Raw genomic sequence first — 12054 nt, 5'->3', positions numbered from 1 at the left:
TTTTAATATAAAAAACAACAATAAAACAAACTTGCATACTTGATGTACGACTAACAGCTGCTCCTTTCAAACCATAACTTTAGTTTTAGAGAACCTTATTTTAAAATTTCCTCTTTGTAATTATTCACTCCTACTCTTCTTGTTTATTTTTCTGGTACTTAGCTGCTATTAGAGAGAGGGTGGGTTGTCTAGTGGTTAAAGCAGGGAGTGGATCAGACCTCTTGGGTTCTATTTCTGGCTTTGCCACTGACTCACTATATAACTACGGACTAAAATGCACTTTCTGATTCTCAGATGAAAGGGGCTCAGTTAGTGGAATGATAATAATATAATTGGGAGAAACAATTTCCTTCTAAATATATCTGTTTTGTGAGACACATAATGCACTTACCATGTCCAGCCATGTTTGTTTGACATGCAGTATTTTTCCATGATGGCCGTAAGGCGAAGTAAGGAAAATTTTTGCAGTAGATTCAGTTGAGCTGCTGATTGATTACTGAGCTGTAGTGATGCTGAAGAGTGGCTCGGGCCGTGAGAGATCTGGAAACTATGCCAGCGTAATCGCCTTCAGCAAAAGAAAGGAGAAAAGGAAAATGAGATTATACGGTGCCACAATTAGGAAAAATGTGCTGATATACAGTATTTGTCAATGTCAAATCAGTGATTTCTTGTGAAAAGGACTGTTCTTGGGGACAGAGAATGCAGTGCCTTGCTTCTGTGAGGCTCTAGGAAGCCTGATCCAAGGCCCACTGAAGTTAATGGAAAGAATCCGATTGATTTTAACGAGCTTGAATCTAACCCAAGATACTTTCTTTATATACTGACTCATTTTATAAACTGACTATTGAAGATAACATTTGCATTTCCTTTGCATTTCTTCTTCAAGGTACGAACTTTGGCCCAAATTCTGCAAACATTTAGGCATGCGCTTAATATATGAGTAGTCTCCTTGATTTCTGTGGAATTCAACATAGTAGTAAGCAATATGGCTGGTTGTAAGTAATTGCAGTTTAAGCCCTTTGAATGCACGTCTGGATCTGTGTGCGTTTTTACCCATAGATCAAAATACATAGGGCCAAATTCTGCTCTTGGCTACAGCAGTGTAAATCCAGAGTAATTCAAACAACAGATACCAGAATTTAAGTGATAGCATAAGAGTCCCTCAGAATAGTCAAAGCGCCAAGTTTCTTTCTGTTTGGGAGCAGTTCCCAGGTATACATTCCATAGTCTATAGGGAGTGCGTGGGTATCTTTTCTTTTAAATTCACTTTCTTGCCTCCTTGAGCCTCTCCCACATGATATGTTTTAGTTAGTAACTGTATCCCCTGCTTTGTGGGTTGGACAAAGGCTGCCTAACTGAAGCCATCTTTAACAAAACCTCATGTGCTTGTGGGGTAACCAATGATGCTTTCATGGGCCATGTACAGTGTCACTTGAGTGAGTTTTCAGTGCTAAGAGAACTATACAGAAATGAAAGCAAAGGTAGGTGTGAGAGGGTGCTGTTTGGGTATAAATATAACTCAAGTATCTCAAAACTTGATTTTTTGTGTGGTGTCCAGGGCTGTAAAGAACAAACAGGAGATTTCAAAGATTTCTCATGTTAATTGTTGAAAACAAAATAAAAACAATGGAACCTTTGTGGGTGAGCACATGGAAGCAGTTGGCCGCGGAGCGGAGAATGCACAGCACCATGCCTGGCAGCCACACTCCCATTGCACATTCAGACACCCCCACCCCCGGCAGTGCAGCTTCACAAAGTCCCTTATTCAGGCCTGTGTCTTCAGGGCACAACTGAGCCTCTTCTCTCAAATTCACAAAATTCATTAATAATGCAGAATGGGTTTCCAAACACTCAGTGTCACTTAGGGAGTTCCAACCTAACATTTCCATTAACAAATACACTGGGTGTTAACCAACTATGGGGGGCTTTGGGGAAACATTGTAAATTCTACATAACAGCACAGGGCCACTTCTTCAAAGCAGACTCTAATCTTGTGCTTGAAAATTTGGTGCCTGCCTGTTTGCACAAACTGATGGGCACATTTTAGAGGCCAGTTTGAATATACATCCCATTGTGAATATGACACCATGTTTTTTAACTAAAATACTTTGTGGAAGAAAGCGTGCACTGTAGTTTGCTCTATTACGATGACTCCCCACCTTTTTCATACCAGGGCCCTCTTCTCCTAGCAGTCGCTATTCCATCTAGCTGGGTCCCCCCTCCCAATTTAGCAATATGGTCAAGGCAGGGTGATCATGACCCTTTGAAAACTGTTCACAATGCTCAGATAATGTGCCCCTGGTTTATTATATCATTTTTCACAACCTACCCCATTAATAATGAAAAATAGAAGGAATTATTTAAGGAATTATGCTACCAACCTGTTTGGCCTGGTGAGAGATGCCCCTACACCAGAGTCTCTCCTGTCCCTAATACCAGTGGTTTCTGATTCATTGAGGGATGTTCCATCTCTGTCCATATCACTGGGTGTAGTACGACCATCAGAAACAGAGTTCCCTTCAAAGTCTAATGTGATTTGGGTGGGCGACTGGAATGGCAATGATGCAGATTCTCCAACCAATAAATCATTGCTTTGCAGCTCTGGCTGTAAATCCTTTGACCAGTGGTTTACAACCTCTTTAAGTCCATTGACATGCTGCAAAATGTCATCTAAATGAGGGAAAAGGTCATCTTTTTCCAAGTCCAAAAGGTCTCCAGTGCTGGCGTACAAGTGGGAACCTGGCACATTGTCATAAATACTAACTCTACTCTCTTTAGGACAGCAAGCCATGAGTCTGGGCTCTTTAGGAGTAGAGCACTTCTGTTTGCCCAAAGAGATGCTGCCTGTCCTCCAGTTTACACTATTATTGTTGTCAGTCGGTGAGAGACTTTCAATGGAAAGTGCCTTTGGAAAAGTTCCAGGTTTGTGGTCCTTGGGAATATGCACAACCAGGTTCTCTTGGGAGTGAAATTCATTTTTACGGTTTTCGTCTACCACTTGTCTCAGGGCTGTTCCAGCAAGAACGTCCAGGTCCTCCAGGTACATACCACCTCGCTTGTTTGTTTCATAACACTTGCGTTCCTTAAAACATGGTGTGCTCATGCCACTGCTGCTGTTTTCTGACTGACTACTGTCACTGCTGGATTTGGCAGAAAAGGAAAGTCCTCTTTTGGCTGCATCTCCATTCACTATCTGCATGCAGTGCATGTCCTTTAAGGATTTTGGCTCATGTTGAAGAACAGGTCCGCTTATCTCTAAGACACCAGGCCTTCCCAAGCCCTTTAGTTTTCCGTGTGCACCTCTAGGCTTTAGCGTCTCCATGCGCTTTAGAAAGGTCTTGGCTCTCGTTCGTGTTGGTTTCTCATTCTTAAGGTTACAGGAGTAATTTGTGGTCTCCTTTGGAACCTGGGAGCGGGTACAGCTGACAGGAGTGGTGTAACGTGTAAGTGTGTTTTCTATACTATGCTGTCCTGAGCAGTCACATATCTCCCTGATAGTGCTGTTGATACCAGACTGATGCCGACTGTCACTTCCTCCACTACTCTCGCTGTGAATAGACGAGACTTCAGGCTCACTCAGATCAGTAAGGACACTTTCACTGCTAGGGGTGTTTTTCATTTTAATGTCCCCTGAAGTCCCATGTCTATCTGATCGGTGAAGCAAAGTGTCAATGTCGTCCACCCGAGACCATCTTCTGCTCGTCCTTTGGAAAGTCCATTTATTACTGATGGCACAGAAGTCTTCTTCATCTGAGTCTTCACTCTGGAAAACAGCATGTTACACTTTGTTCAACAGAGAACTTTTCTTTCTTTTTCTGATTACATTGTAACAAACATGAACCCTCTGCTCAGACAGTGAAAGCTACAGATGGCAACGTGGCTCTAGAAGACTAGTCTGTTCTTAGCATAATGGATATCAGCTCTTTTACTGCAGCCTTTCTCATTCCAGAGCAAAGACTCTGCAATTAACATGCTACCATAGAAGGAATAAGGCCCCGTTCCTGCCTTGTGGCGCTCACGAGTAGACTATGTGCCCATGCAGGGCCTGTTAACTTCAGCAGGGCTTTGAGCAGGCACAAGCAATCTGCCTGCATGCTGCACAATGCAGGATTGTAGCCAAAGCAGTTCTTTAAGAATATGGGGGAGGGGGAGGGGAGGGGACGACGGGAGGCAGGGGAGATTTTCAAGGGCACAAATGGCAGACACCTAACTTTCCCTTTCTCACAGCAGTGTTGGATGGATAAATACATTAAAGATTATGAGGTTATGAGATGCTACGGTAATGGGGCAACTCAAGCAAACTATCCCCCATTATATTTCGTTTTGCTGTGAGAAGTAAACAGACATTTGCAATCGCAGCCGGAAAACCTAGTTAACATCTGAATTAACCTGTAGGAAGATTAAGTCTTCAGTTAGATTTGTTCATTTATACACACATACCCCCCAGACAAATATAAACATTTAGAGATAAAATACCAAGCACCATAAGCTATGGTAACAATGTAGTAATTGAGTAAAACAAAATAGAAAAATCATTAAAATAAAAAGATCCAAAGGTCAATATGAGATTCTGCTACTCAGTTGTCCCAGACAAAACTGATAAATTGTCATCTTGCGCCATGCAGTTTTTGTTTAGCTCACTACTCACTAACGAGCTGATCCGAAGCCCACTGAAGTCAATTAGAGTCTTTCCATTGACTTTGAACCAGTTCCGTACCAAGCTATTCCTGTACAGTTGTTTTAAAGTAGAACAAACTAGCTTCACCTATATGACATCGAACAGTCGTCTTATCCTCCCTCATTCCTGAAAGCAGCAGTAAGGCAGTAAAATATGACAGGCTGTCAGACTAAAACAAGGCGTAAACTAAAAAGGCTATTTTGGGACTGGAAAATTCTCATTTTAAAAATCTATTCTTAGCAGTATTTTTATACGCTGTTCTGATGGTAAAGTTGTATTATCTCCCACCAGTCTAGAACCTGGCTGCTTAATCTTACTGGAAAATATAAAATAATTTGTAAAATACATCTTAAATAAAACTGAAGTTTGAAAGATGTACATTGTGATGTAATCAATAAGTGGCAGATCCCCCTAAAGCCATATTGTCATTGTAAGCTTTTGCTAGGTCATCACTTAAAGCCTGACACATCAATTTTAGATCTTGTCCAAACTGTAAAATAAAATAAAGCTGCTGAACTAGAAAAGCTGTTTTGATTCATTTCTGCATTATGAATAACGAGTAGCACACACACGTTTCTTCTACAGCTGACCCGAGTTCACAGAGTAACCTCAGTTCCTGCAGCTAGGGGCAGCAAACAATGAAGCAGCTAGAGAAGCAGCCGAAAAAGAGCTCGAGACAGCTGGTCCTGCTTTGGTAATCTTTTCTGCAGGGAAAGGGATGGGCTGTTCGATCGCTGTGCCGTCTGGTTCTGTGTGACAGCTTGTTATTGAAGGGGGAATTCATGGGCAGGAGGACTGAAAAAAAGTGAGGCACTTATAAAATCAACCTGTCTTACTAGTGCCACAACAGGAATATTTAAAAAAACCATTAGGGTAGAATTTTTAAACATTTTAACCATTATTTTATAAGAACATAAGAACGGCCGTACTGGGTCAGACCAAAGGTCCATCCAGTCTAGTATCCTGACTTCCAACAGTGGCCAATGCCAGATGCCCCAGTAGGAATGAACAGAACAGGTAATCATCAAGTGATCCATCCCCTGTCGCCTATTCCCAGTGTAACGCAGACAGACCCTGGTCGTCAGCATTGAACCTGGGACCTCTGTAGCTAAATGCACGAGCCTCTACTGCATGAGCTAAAAGCCATATGCCTCTTAGCTAAGGCTATAGCAGACTCATTAATCTCTAAGTGGTCTTGGTGCCACTAGAGGGGAAAGAACACCACACCCAGGAGGTGTATGGGTTACATTAGCTTCTGGCAAACAGAGGCTAGAGACACCACCCCTGCCCATCCTGGCTAATAGCCATTAATGGACCTATCCTTCATGAATTTATCTAGTTCTTCTCTGAACCCTGTTATAGTCTTGACCTTCACAACATCCTCTGGCAAAGAGTTTTCCATGGGTTGACTGCGTTGTGTGAAGAAATACTTCCTTTTGTTTATTTTAAACCTGCTGCCTATTAATTTCAATTGGTGACCCCTAGTTCTTGTGTTACGAGAAGGAGTAAATAACACTTCCTTATTTACTTTCTCCACACCAGTCATGATTTTATAGACCTCTATCATATCATATCCCCCCTTAGTTGTCTCTTTTCCAAGCTGAAAAGCCCAATCTTATTAATCTCTCCTCATACGGAAGCCGTTCCATACTCCTAATCATTTTTGTTGCCCTTTTCTGAACTTTTCCCAATTCCAATAGATCTTTTTTGAGATGGGGCGACCACATCTGCACGCGGTATTCAAGATGTGGGTGTACCATGGATTTATAAAAAGGCAATATGATATTTTCTGACTTATTACCTATCCCTTTCTTAATGATTCCCAACATTCTGTTTGCTTTTTTGACTGCCACTGTGCATTGAGTGATGTTTTCAGAGAATTATCCACTATGACTCCAAGATCTCTTGCTTGAGTGGTAACAGCTAATTTAGACCCCATCATTTTATATGTATAGTTGGGATTATGTTTTCCAATGTGCATTACTTTGCATTTATCAACACTGAATTTCATCTGCCATTATAAAGCAGTCCACTGCGTAGGTGCTGAGGGCCTGTACCACACAACAATAAAATGGTAAGCTACACTGCAAACATAACACAAGACATTGGGGCAGATCCTCAGCTGGTATAAATTGTGAGAACTCCATTGAAATAATTGGAGCTATAACAATTTACACCAGATGAGGATCTAGTCCCTTTGTCTTAAAACCCAAGAAATAAAGCTAAAGTGGTGGAAACAACGTGCAAGAAAAGTCAGGGAGAGGGGGAGTGTGACGGGAAAGGACAGTAAATATGAAGCCAACAGTGTTTCTACTTAAAATACCCTTTGGAGGACAAAAGGCTTAAAGATACTTTTAAACAGTGGCTAGAGATGAACATGAACAGTGGTGGGGAATGAGTTCTACATCCCAGCACAACACAGCCAGGATTACTTGCTGACTAGAGCTGGCTGGAAAATGTATTCCCCTCCCCCCTCCCCCCGGAACTTTGCAGTGAAAATGAGAAAAAGTTTTATCGTGTTGAAATTTTCCATGGAAAATCAAAAACACAAAAATTTTGATTCTGTAATGTCACCTTGGTTCCTCATGAGAGGTGCCTGATACTGTCATTCCCTCCTATAGACTGGGCTCCATGGTTGGATTACATCTCCCACTATGCACCTGCTGAGTGGAAGATGGTGCATCACCACAGTCACATAAGTTGTTTGGCAGTTGTTGTGCCAAACCCCCTCACACTGTATCAAAAAGACATTCTCTGCGATAATATTTGGAAGGCTCCAAAAGGGATGTTGGAACCCATGAACAGCCTGAATCCCCTAGTGCTCTTGTTAGATATCAGATTGCCTTGATAACATAGAGATAATCCTCCAAAATGTAATGATGAGTCTCCCAATGAAGATGGCAATTACTGCCAGTTACGATGATATTTATATTTGCCCACTAAGAACAGATTTGAGTTCAACAATCTCTACTGACCTAGGGTGAATTCAAATACTGCAATTTTGCAATGAAAGGCTCTGGATCTATTCCCCCTGCCTCAAGTGTATAATTTAAAAAGAAATCAGTTTGAAATACTGTAGCATCCTGCCTTTCTAAAAGTTTACCGCATGTCATGGATTTTTCCAAATAAGGTTTCTCATTGTTGTTTACAATGGGGAATAGGAAAGAATTTCTCCCTTCAAAGTTAACTGTCACCATCCCACCAACTTCAGCAATATATGTGGAATTGCCCCAGTGTCGGGACAGAGGGGCATTCTGGGCATTCTCACATATTTTTCTTCTTTTGTTCTATAACATCCACTTGGATTCTCAGCTTCCATTCTGCTGTGGTACCCCATCATGCAATATACTAGTGATGTCCAAGGAGCCTAGAAAGGAGGCGGGTAAATGTCACTTTTACATTCTTGCCTTGTTTTGCAAGATTTTTGAAAAGTATTATTTTATACCCTCTGGAGCCATCTGTGGCTCAGCATCTATTGAGTGTGATCCCCACTGCTGACTCAAACAGGTCTTCTCAAGGCCTCAGAACATTGCTTCTGACCCAATGATCTTCCTCCTCTCACCCAACTTCCGTTCCCACCTCTCAGCATCTGTCTATGTAAACAGTAACAAAGAGCCCGAGGACTCCAACAGGCATGTGCAGGGAGCCCTCTAATATTATTATGCATGGGAAGGAGAGGAGGGGCAGGTTTCATTAAGAGTGACTGGCAGCGTTTGCCAGAGACTCAGGGAGAGCTTTTGATACATAATTAATTCAAATTGGTTAAAAATAGAAAAACCCTGATTAAGGGCATATTTTCCTCAAACCCGAGATAGACACCAACAAAATGCAATAGAGCCGGTTTATTTTGAATGGAATTTTGCCAAATTTTTCTAGCTAGGGTGGGAATCCACATGAATCCACAGCTGCAGAAGGCAGCTAATCCAAAGGCTAATTTTTGTCTGTCCAAATCACTTAAGGGAATATTTTCAGCACAATATATGAAGATTTAGCTGTGCAAATCTCATTGAAGTTAATGGAAACGGAATGACTAAATCCCCCACATGGCAAATGTATCTCTTCGAGTGATGTGTGGTTGGGTAGGTGGAGGTGGGGAGAGTGAGTGGAACAGGCTTTCACCCAGATTAGCCTTCCCAATAATGCTGTTTGGCAGCTTGCTTAGCTGTGTTTTCATGAATCAGTCAAGCAGGTGAAGACTAGAACTGTGCAAAACATTCATGTTGAACCTCTGAACCAAGTAATAGTAGGCTACTTTTGTGTTCCAGTAAGACAGCTTATCGTAAAGGCTATTTGTACAGACAGCATTTAGACCACAGGAACATTTCCCAGATCTATCATTGTTGAGTGGAGACACAATTGCAAGCTCTTCCATGCATTCTTTTACTGTCCAGTCTCCCTGTCCCCAGCCTCCCACCCAGACCCCAATATTTCTTTGATTCCTAGTCCTCCTCCCCACCCCTCACATTTCTTTGCCCCCACAATTTCCTCTGCTCCAGTCATCCTCCATGCCTGCTGGCCCAACTCTCATTCCTGCCCCTGCACATTCTCCTGTTCCCTCATCCTCTCTTGCCTTATACACCTATGGGGGCAAGAGTTTACACTGAGCGTTGGTTGTCCAGCTTCTGTTGCGCTGAAATGGCGGCTAAATTTAGTAGGGCATTTCCACTTGTCAAGGCTGTAGGGAAATAGTGGCCATGCTAAATAAGGGAAGCCTATGAGTTCAGATCTATTCAGAACAATGGGGGATGGTGGCTATCTTTAGTAACAGCAAAGATAGTGAGAAAATCCTTGTCTCTTCCTGACGTAAAGAGCAGCTTTAAAAAAAAGGCCACCCCCCCAAACCACCCACCTAAAATCATGAGGTTTGTAATAATATCACATGAGTGGGGGTCTCTGCCTCTGAAGAGGCAAGGTTGTGGGGGTGGAGAAGGAGAAGGGCCATTTGTCAAGAAGTGATAGGGGTCAGTTGGCCATTCCTTGAATGTTTTAGGATGAGAGGAGAGAGGTGGGGATTTTAAGTTTACCAAAAAATGAGGACAGAAGGCATCTGCACTGAAACTGGCAGATTTGGCACAGCCATGAACTGCATCTACACAGATTTTGTTGGTGCAGAAAACCCTACACTGTGACTAGAACCCTAAATTGTCAATCTCCACTTTCCCTTTTGCTGATCTGGAATGGATGCAGGGAAGAAGGGCAGGAAGTAACATTTCAACAATTTTTAAATAGCATAGCCAATGTTCATCCATGTTTTGCTTTTTCTATTCCCTCTCTTGTTTAAGCCGTAATGTCTTTGATAAAAATAAGAAAAATGAAACCACCTAAAGCAGCTAAATGGTGCAGTGGGCTTAGTGCATTAGGCTCACACCAGTGAGACTTGGGTGTATATTTCAACACTGAAATGAATTTGGATGAGCTGAGTCTCTTCCTATAGCACACATTTGTCCACATCATAAAGCCACCACACGGTTTGGTGGATTGGCACTCTGTTCTTGAGAGGCCAGAACAGGGATTTAACATGAAGGTTACATGCACTTATCAAAGGCAGGAAAACCCCCGCAAGTCTGAAGTTGGAAAAAAGGATGGGACCTCACTGGCGTATACACAATTTGGAAGAGAATGGCCAGAAAGGATGCTGGACAGACTGTTTGATGACTATCGCACACAAGAACAATCTGGCATGAATAAAAGGTAAGAAAATGTCTGGACACCTTCTGTCTGAATTCCTTTACATAGACAGCAGGATAGAAATAGATTAAACTGCCGGTGGTATCAAGAGGAGCACCTCCTATGGGCAGTTTTCAAAAGTGTTAGACAAACACTCTAAGGGAAAAAGTGATACAGTATATAGCAACATCTCAGAACCAATGATTTCCATAAGATGGTGTTGCTTATAAAGTGCCCTTGGGCCAATGTCACAAGTAAACTAAAAAGCTCAACTGTTATGCTGGATCCATTACAATGTCTTTAAATCAATAAACATTTTCTGCATTCCTTATTGAAACCCTTTAAGCCTTAAATATTGCCTGTGTTATACAAGGAGGTTGTAAGTACGGCATGGTTTATTTTCATATTGTTAACTGGTAGTAAGTCAGCACGAGAAAGAAGGAAAGCTATTGTTTATACAGAAGCTTCCATTTTTTTCCTGGAAGGATTTTCCATTATGTGATCACATGGCCTGGGGAAATGTGACAATATACTATAATACCAAGGCATGATACCCTTTTCCCCTTGACTGGAACTGAACATATATAACATTTAAATTACTGCATGTGTCTATGTAAGTCTTTTAACACTGACCCTGCTGTACTATTCACAGCTATTTATCTTTATTTCACATTTAAAGGCCCTGATCAGGAAACCATCCCTATTCAGGATAGCACTTAAATACATGCTTAGAGTTAAACACACTTAGCTTAAACTTAAGTGCTTTCCTGATCTGGGGCCTGATTGCAGGAGCTCTCATTACAATGGTAAGAACAAAGATACTTGCCTTTTTCCTTTGGAAGTTCACATCGAGTTTCATTGAGGCACACTTGTTCAATGTGTTCAGTCGTCTAGAGGTAAAGCAAAATCCAAAGATTAGCATCCCACTAATTCAAGGGCATGACTTCTCATGATTTCAAAAGTTATCCTCTCATCTGCTTGTGGGGTTGTAACTTTACACAGCAGGATTCACTACACTTCATTTTGTTCCATGCTACAGACTTGTGCATCAGAAGGGCATGTCACCGCTGTCACTACCTGATACCTAGCTCTTCATCCACACATCACAAAGCACTTTATAAAGGCTATAAAGATCATTAAACCCATTTTATAGCTGGCTTAAATGAGGCACAAAGTGAAAATGTGACTTGCCCACTGTGTGTATAATGTTATCATTATAAAACCCCTAACAAATGTTATGAGATCCCAAAGGATTTATTAGAACCACAAAAAGTGCATTTAAGATTTGATTACTCACTTTAGGCATTTAGGGCTAGATCAACAAAGCCTAACTTCTAGGCATTGTGCCACCTAGGAGAATCCTCAGTCCTGAGTTAGGCACTCAGGCTCCCTATACACTGCATGGGGACAGTTAGTTGCTTAAGAATGGGATTCACAACAGCCAGTACGCTGAGTGGGAGCCACCTAACGTAGCCAATAGGAAATGTCAAGAAGACGGGTTTGTCATAAGCCCTGTCCCTCAAAGGATGTACGGCACGTAAAAGGAGGTGCCTCCCTCTGCTTGGGATTCACAGCTGTGAACCCTGTCCTGGAGTTAAGCACCTACACCCAGTCAGTCCTTTCTTGGAAAAACTGAGGGAGGAGGAGGAGCTGTCACCATGCCCCACTTATACTCACTAGCCTAGCACTTAGAGCCTATCTAAATAAAG

At 41.9% G+C, this 12054-nt stretch overlaps 1 protein-coding gene across 8 annotated transcripts in view; it reads right to left on the bottom strand.

Annotated features, from left to right (window-relative positions):
- STARD13 (StAR related lipid transfer domain containing 13) overlaps positions 1-12054 on the bottom strand; it is a 457620-nt gene that overhangs the window by 25556 nt on the left and 420010 nt on the right. For all 8 annotated transcript variants that reach the window (XM_034758637.1, XM_034758638.1, XM_034758636.1 and 5 more), the window contains 3 exons: positions 11172-11235; positions 2382-3763; positions 392-565 (listed from right to left, as the gene is read on the bottom strand). In XM_034758637.1, coding sequence (XP_034614528.1) covers positions 392-565; positions 2382-3763; positions 11172-11235 — 1620 coding nt within the window. The remainder of the gene's footprint in view (positions 1-391; positions 566-2381; positions 3764-11171; positions 11236-12054) is intronic.

This window comes from Trachemys scripta, chromosome 1, assembly GCF_013100865.1.
Source record: "Trachemys scripta elegans isolate TJP31775 chromosome 1, CAS_Tse_1.0, whole genome shotgun sequence".
In the NCBI taxonomy this organism is placed as follows: domain Eukaryota; kingdom Metazoa; phylum Chordata; order Testudines; family Emydidae; genus Trachemys; species Trachemys scripta.
The sequence above is the reverse complement of the archived record's forward strand: the minus strand, read 5'-3'. Positions and strand labels throughout refer to the sequence as shown.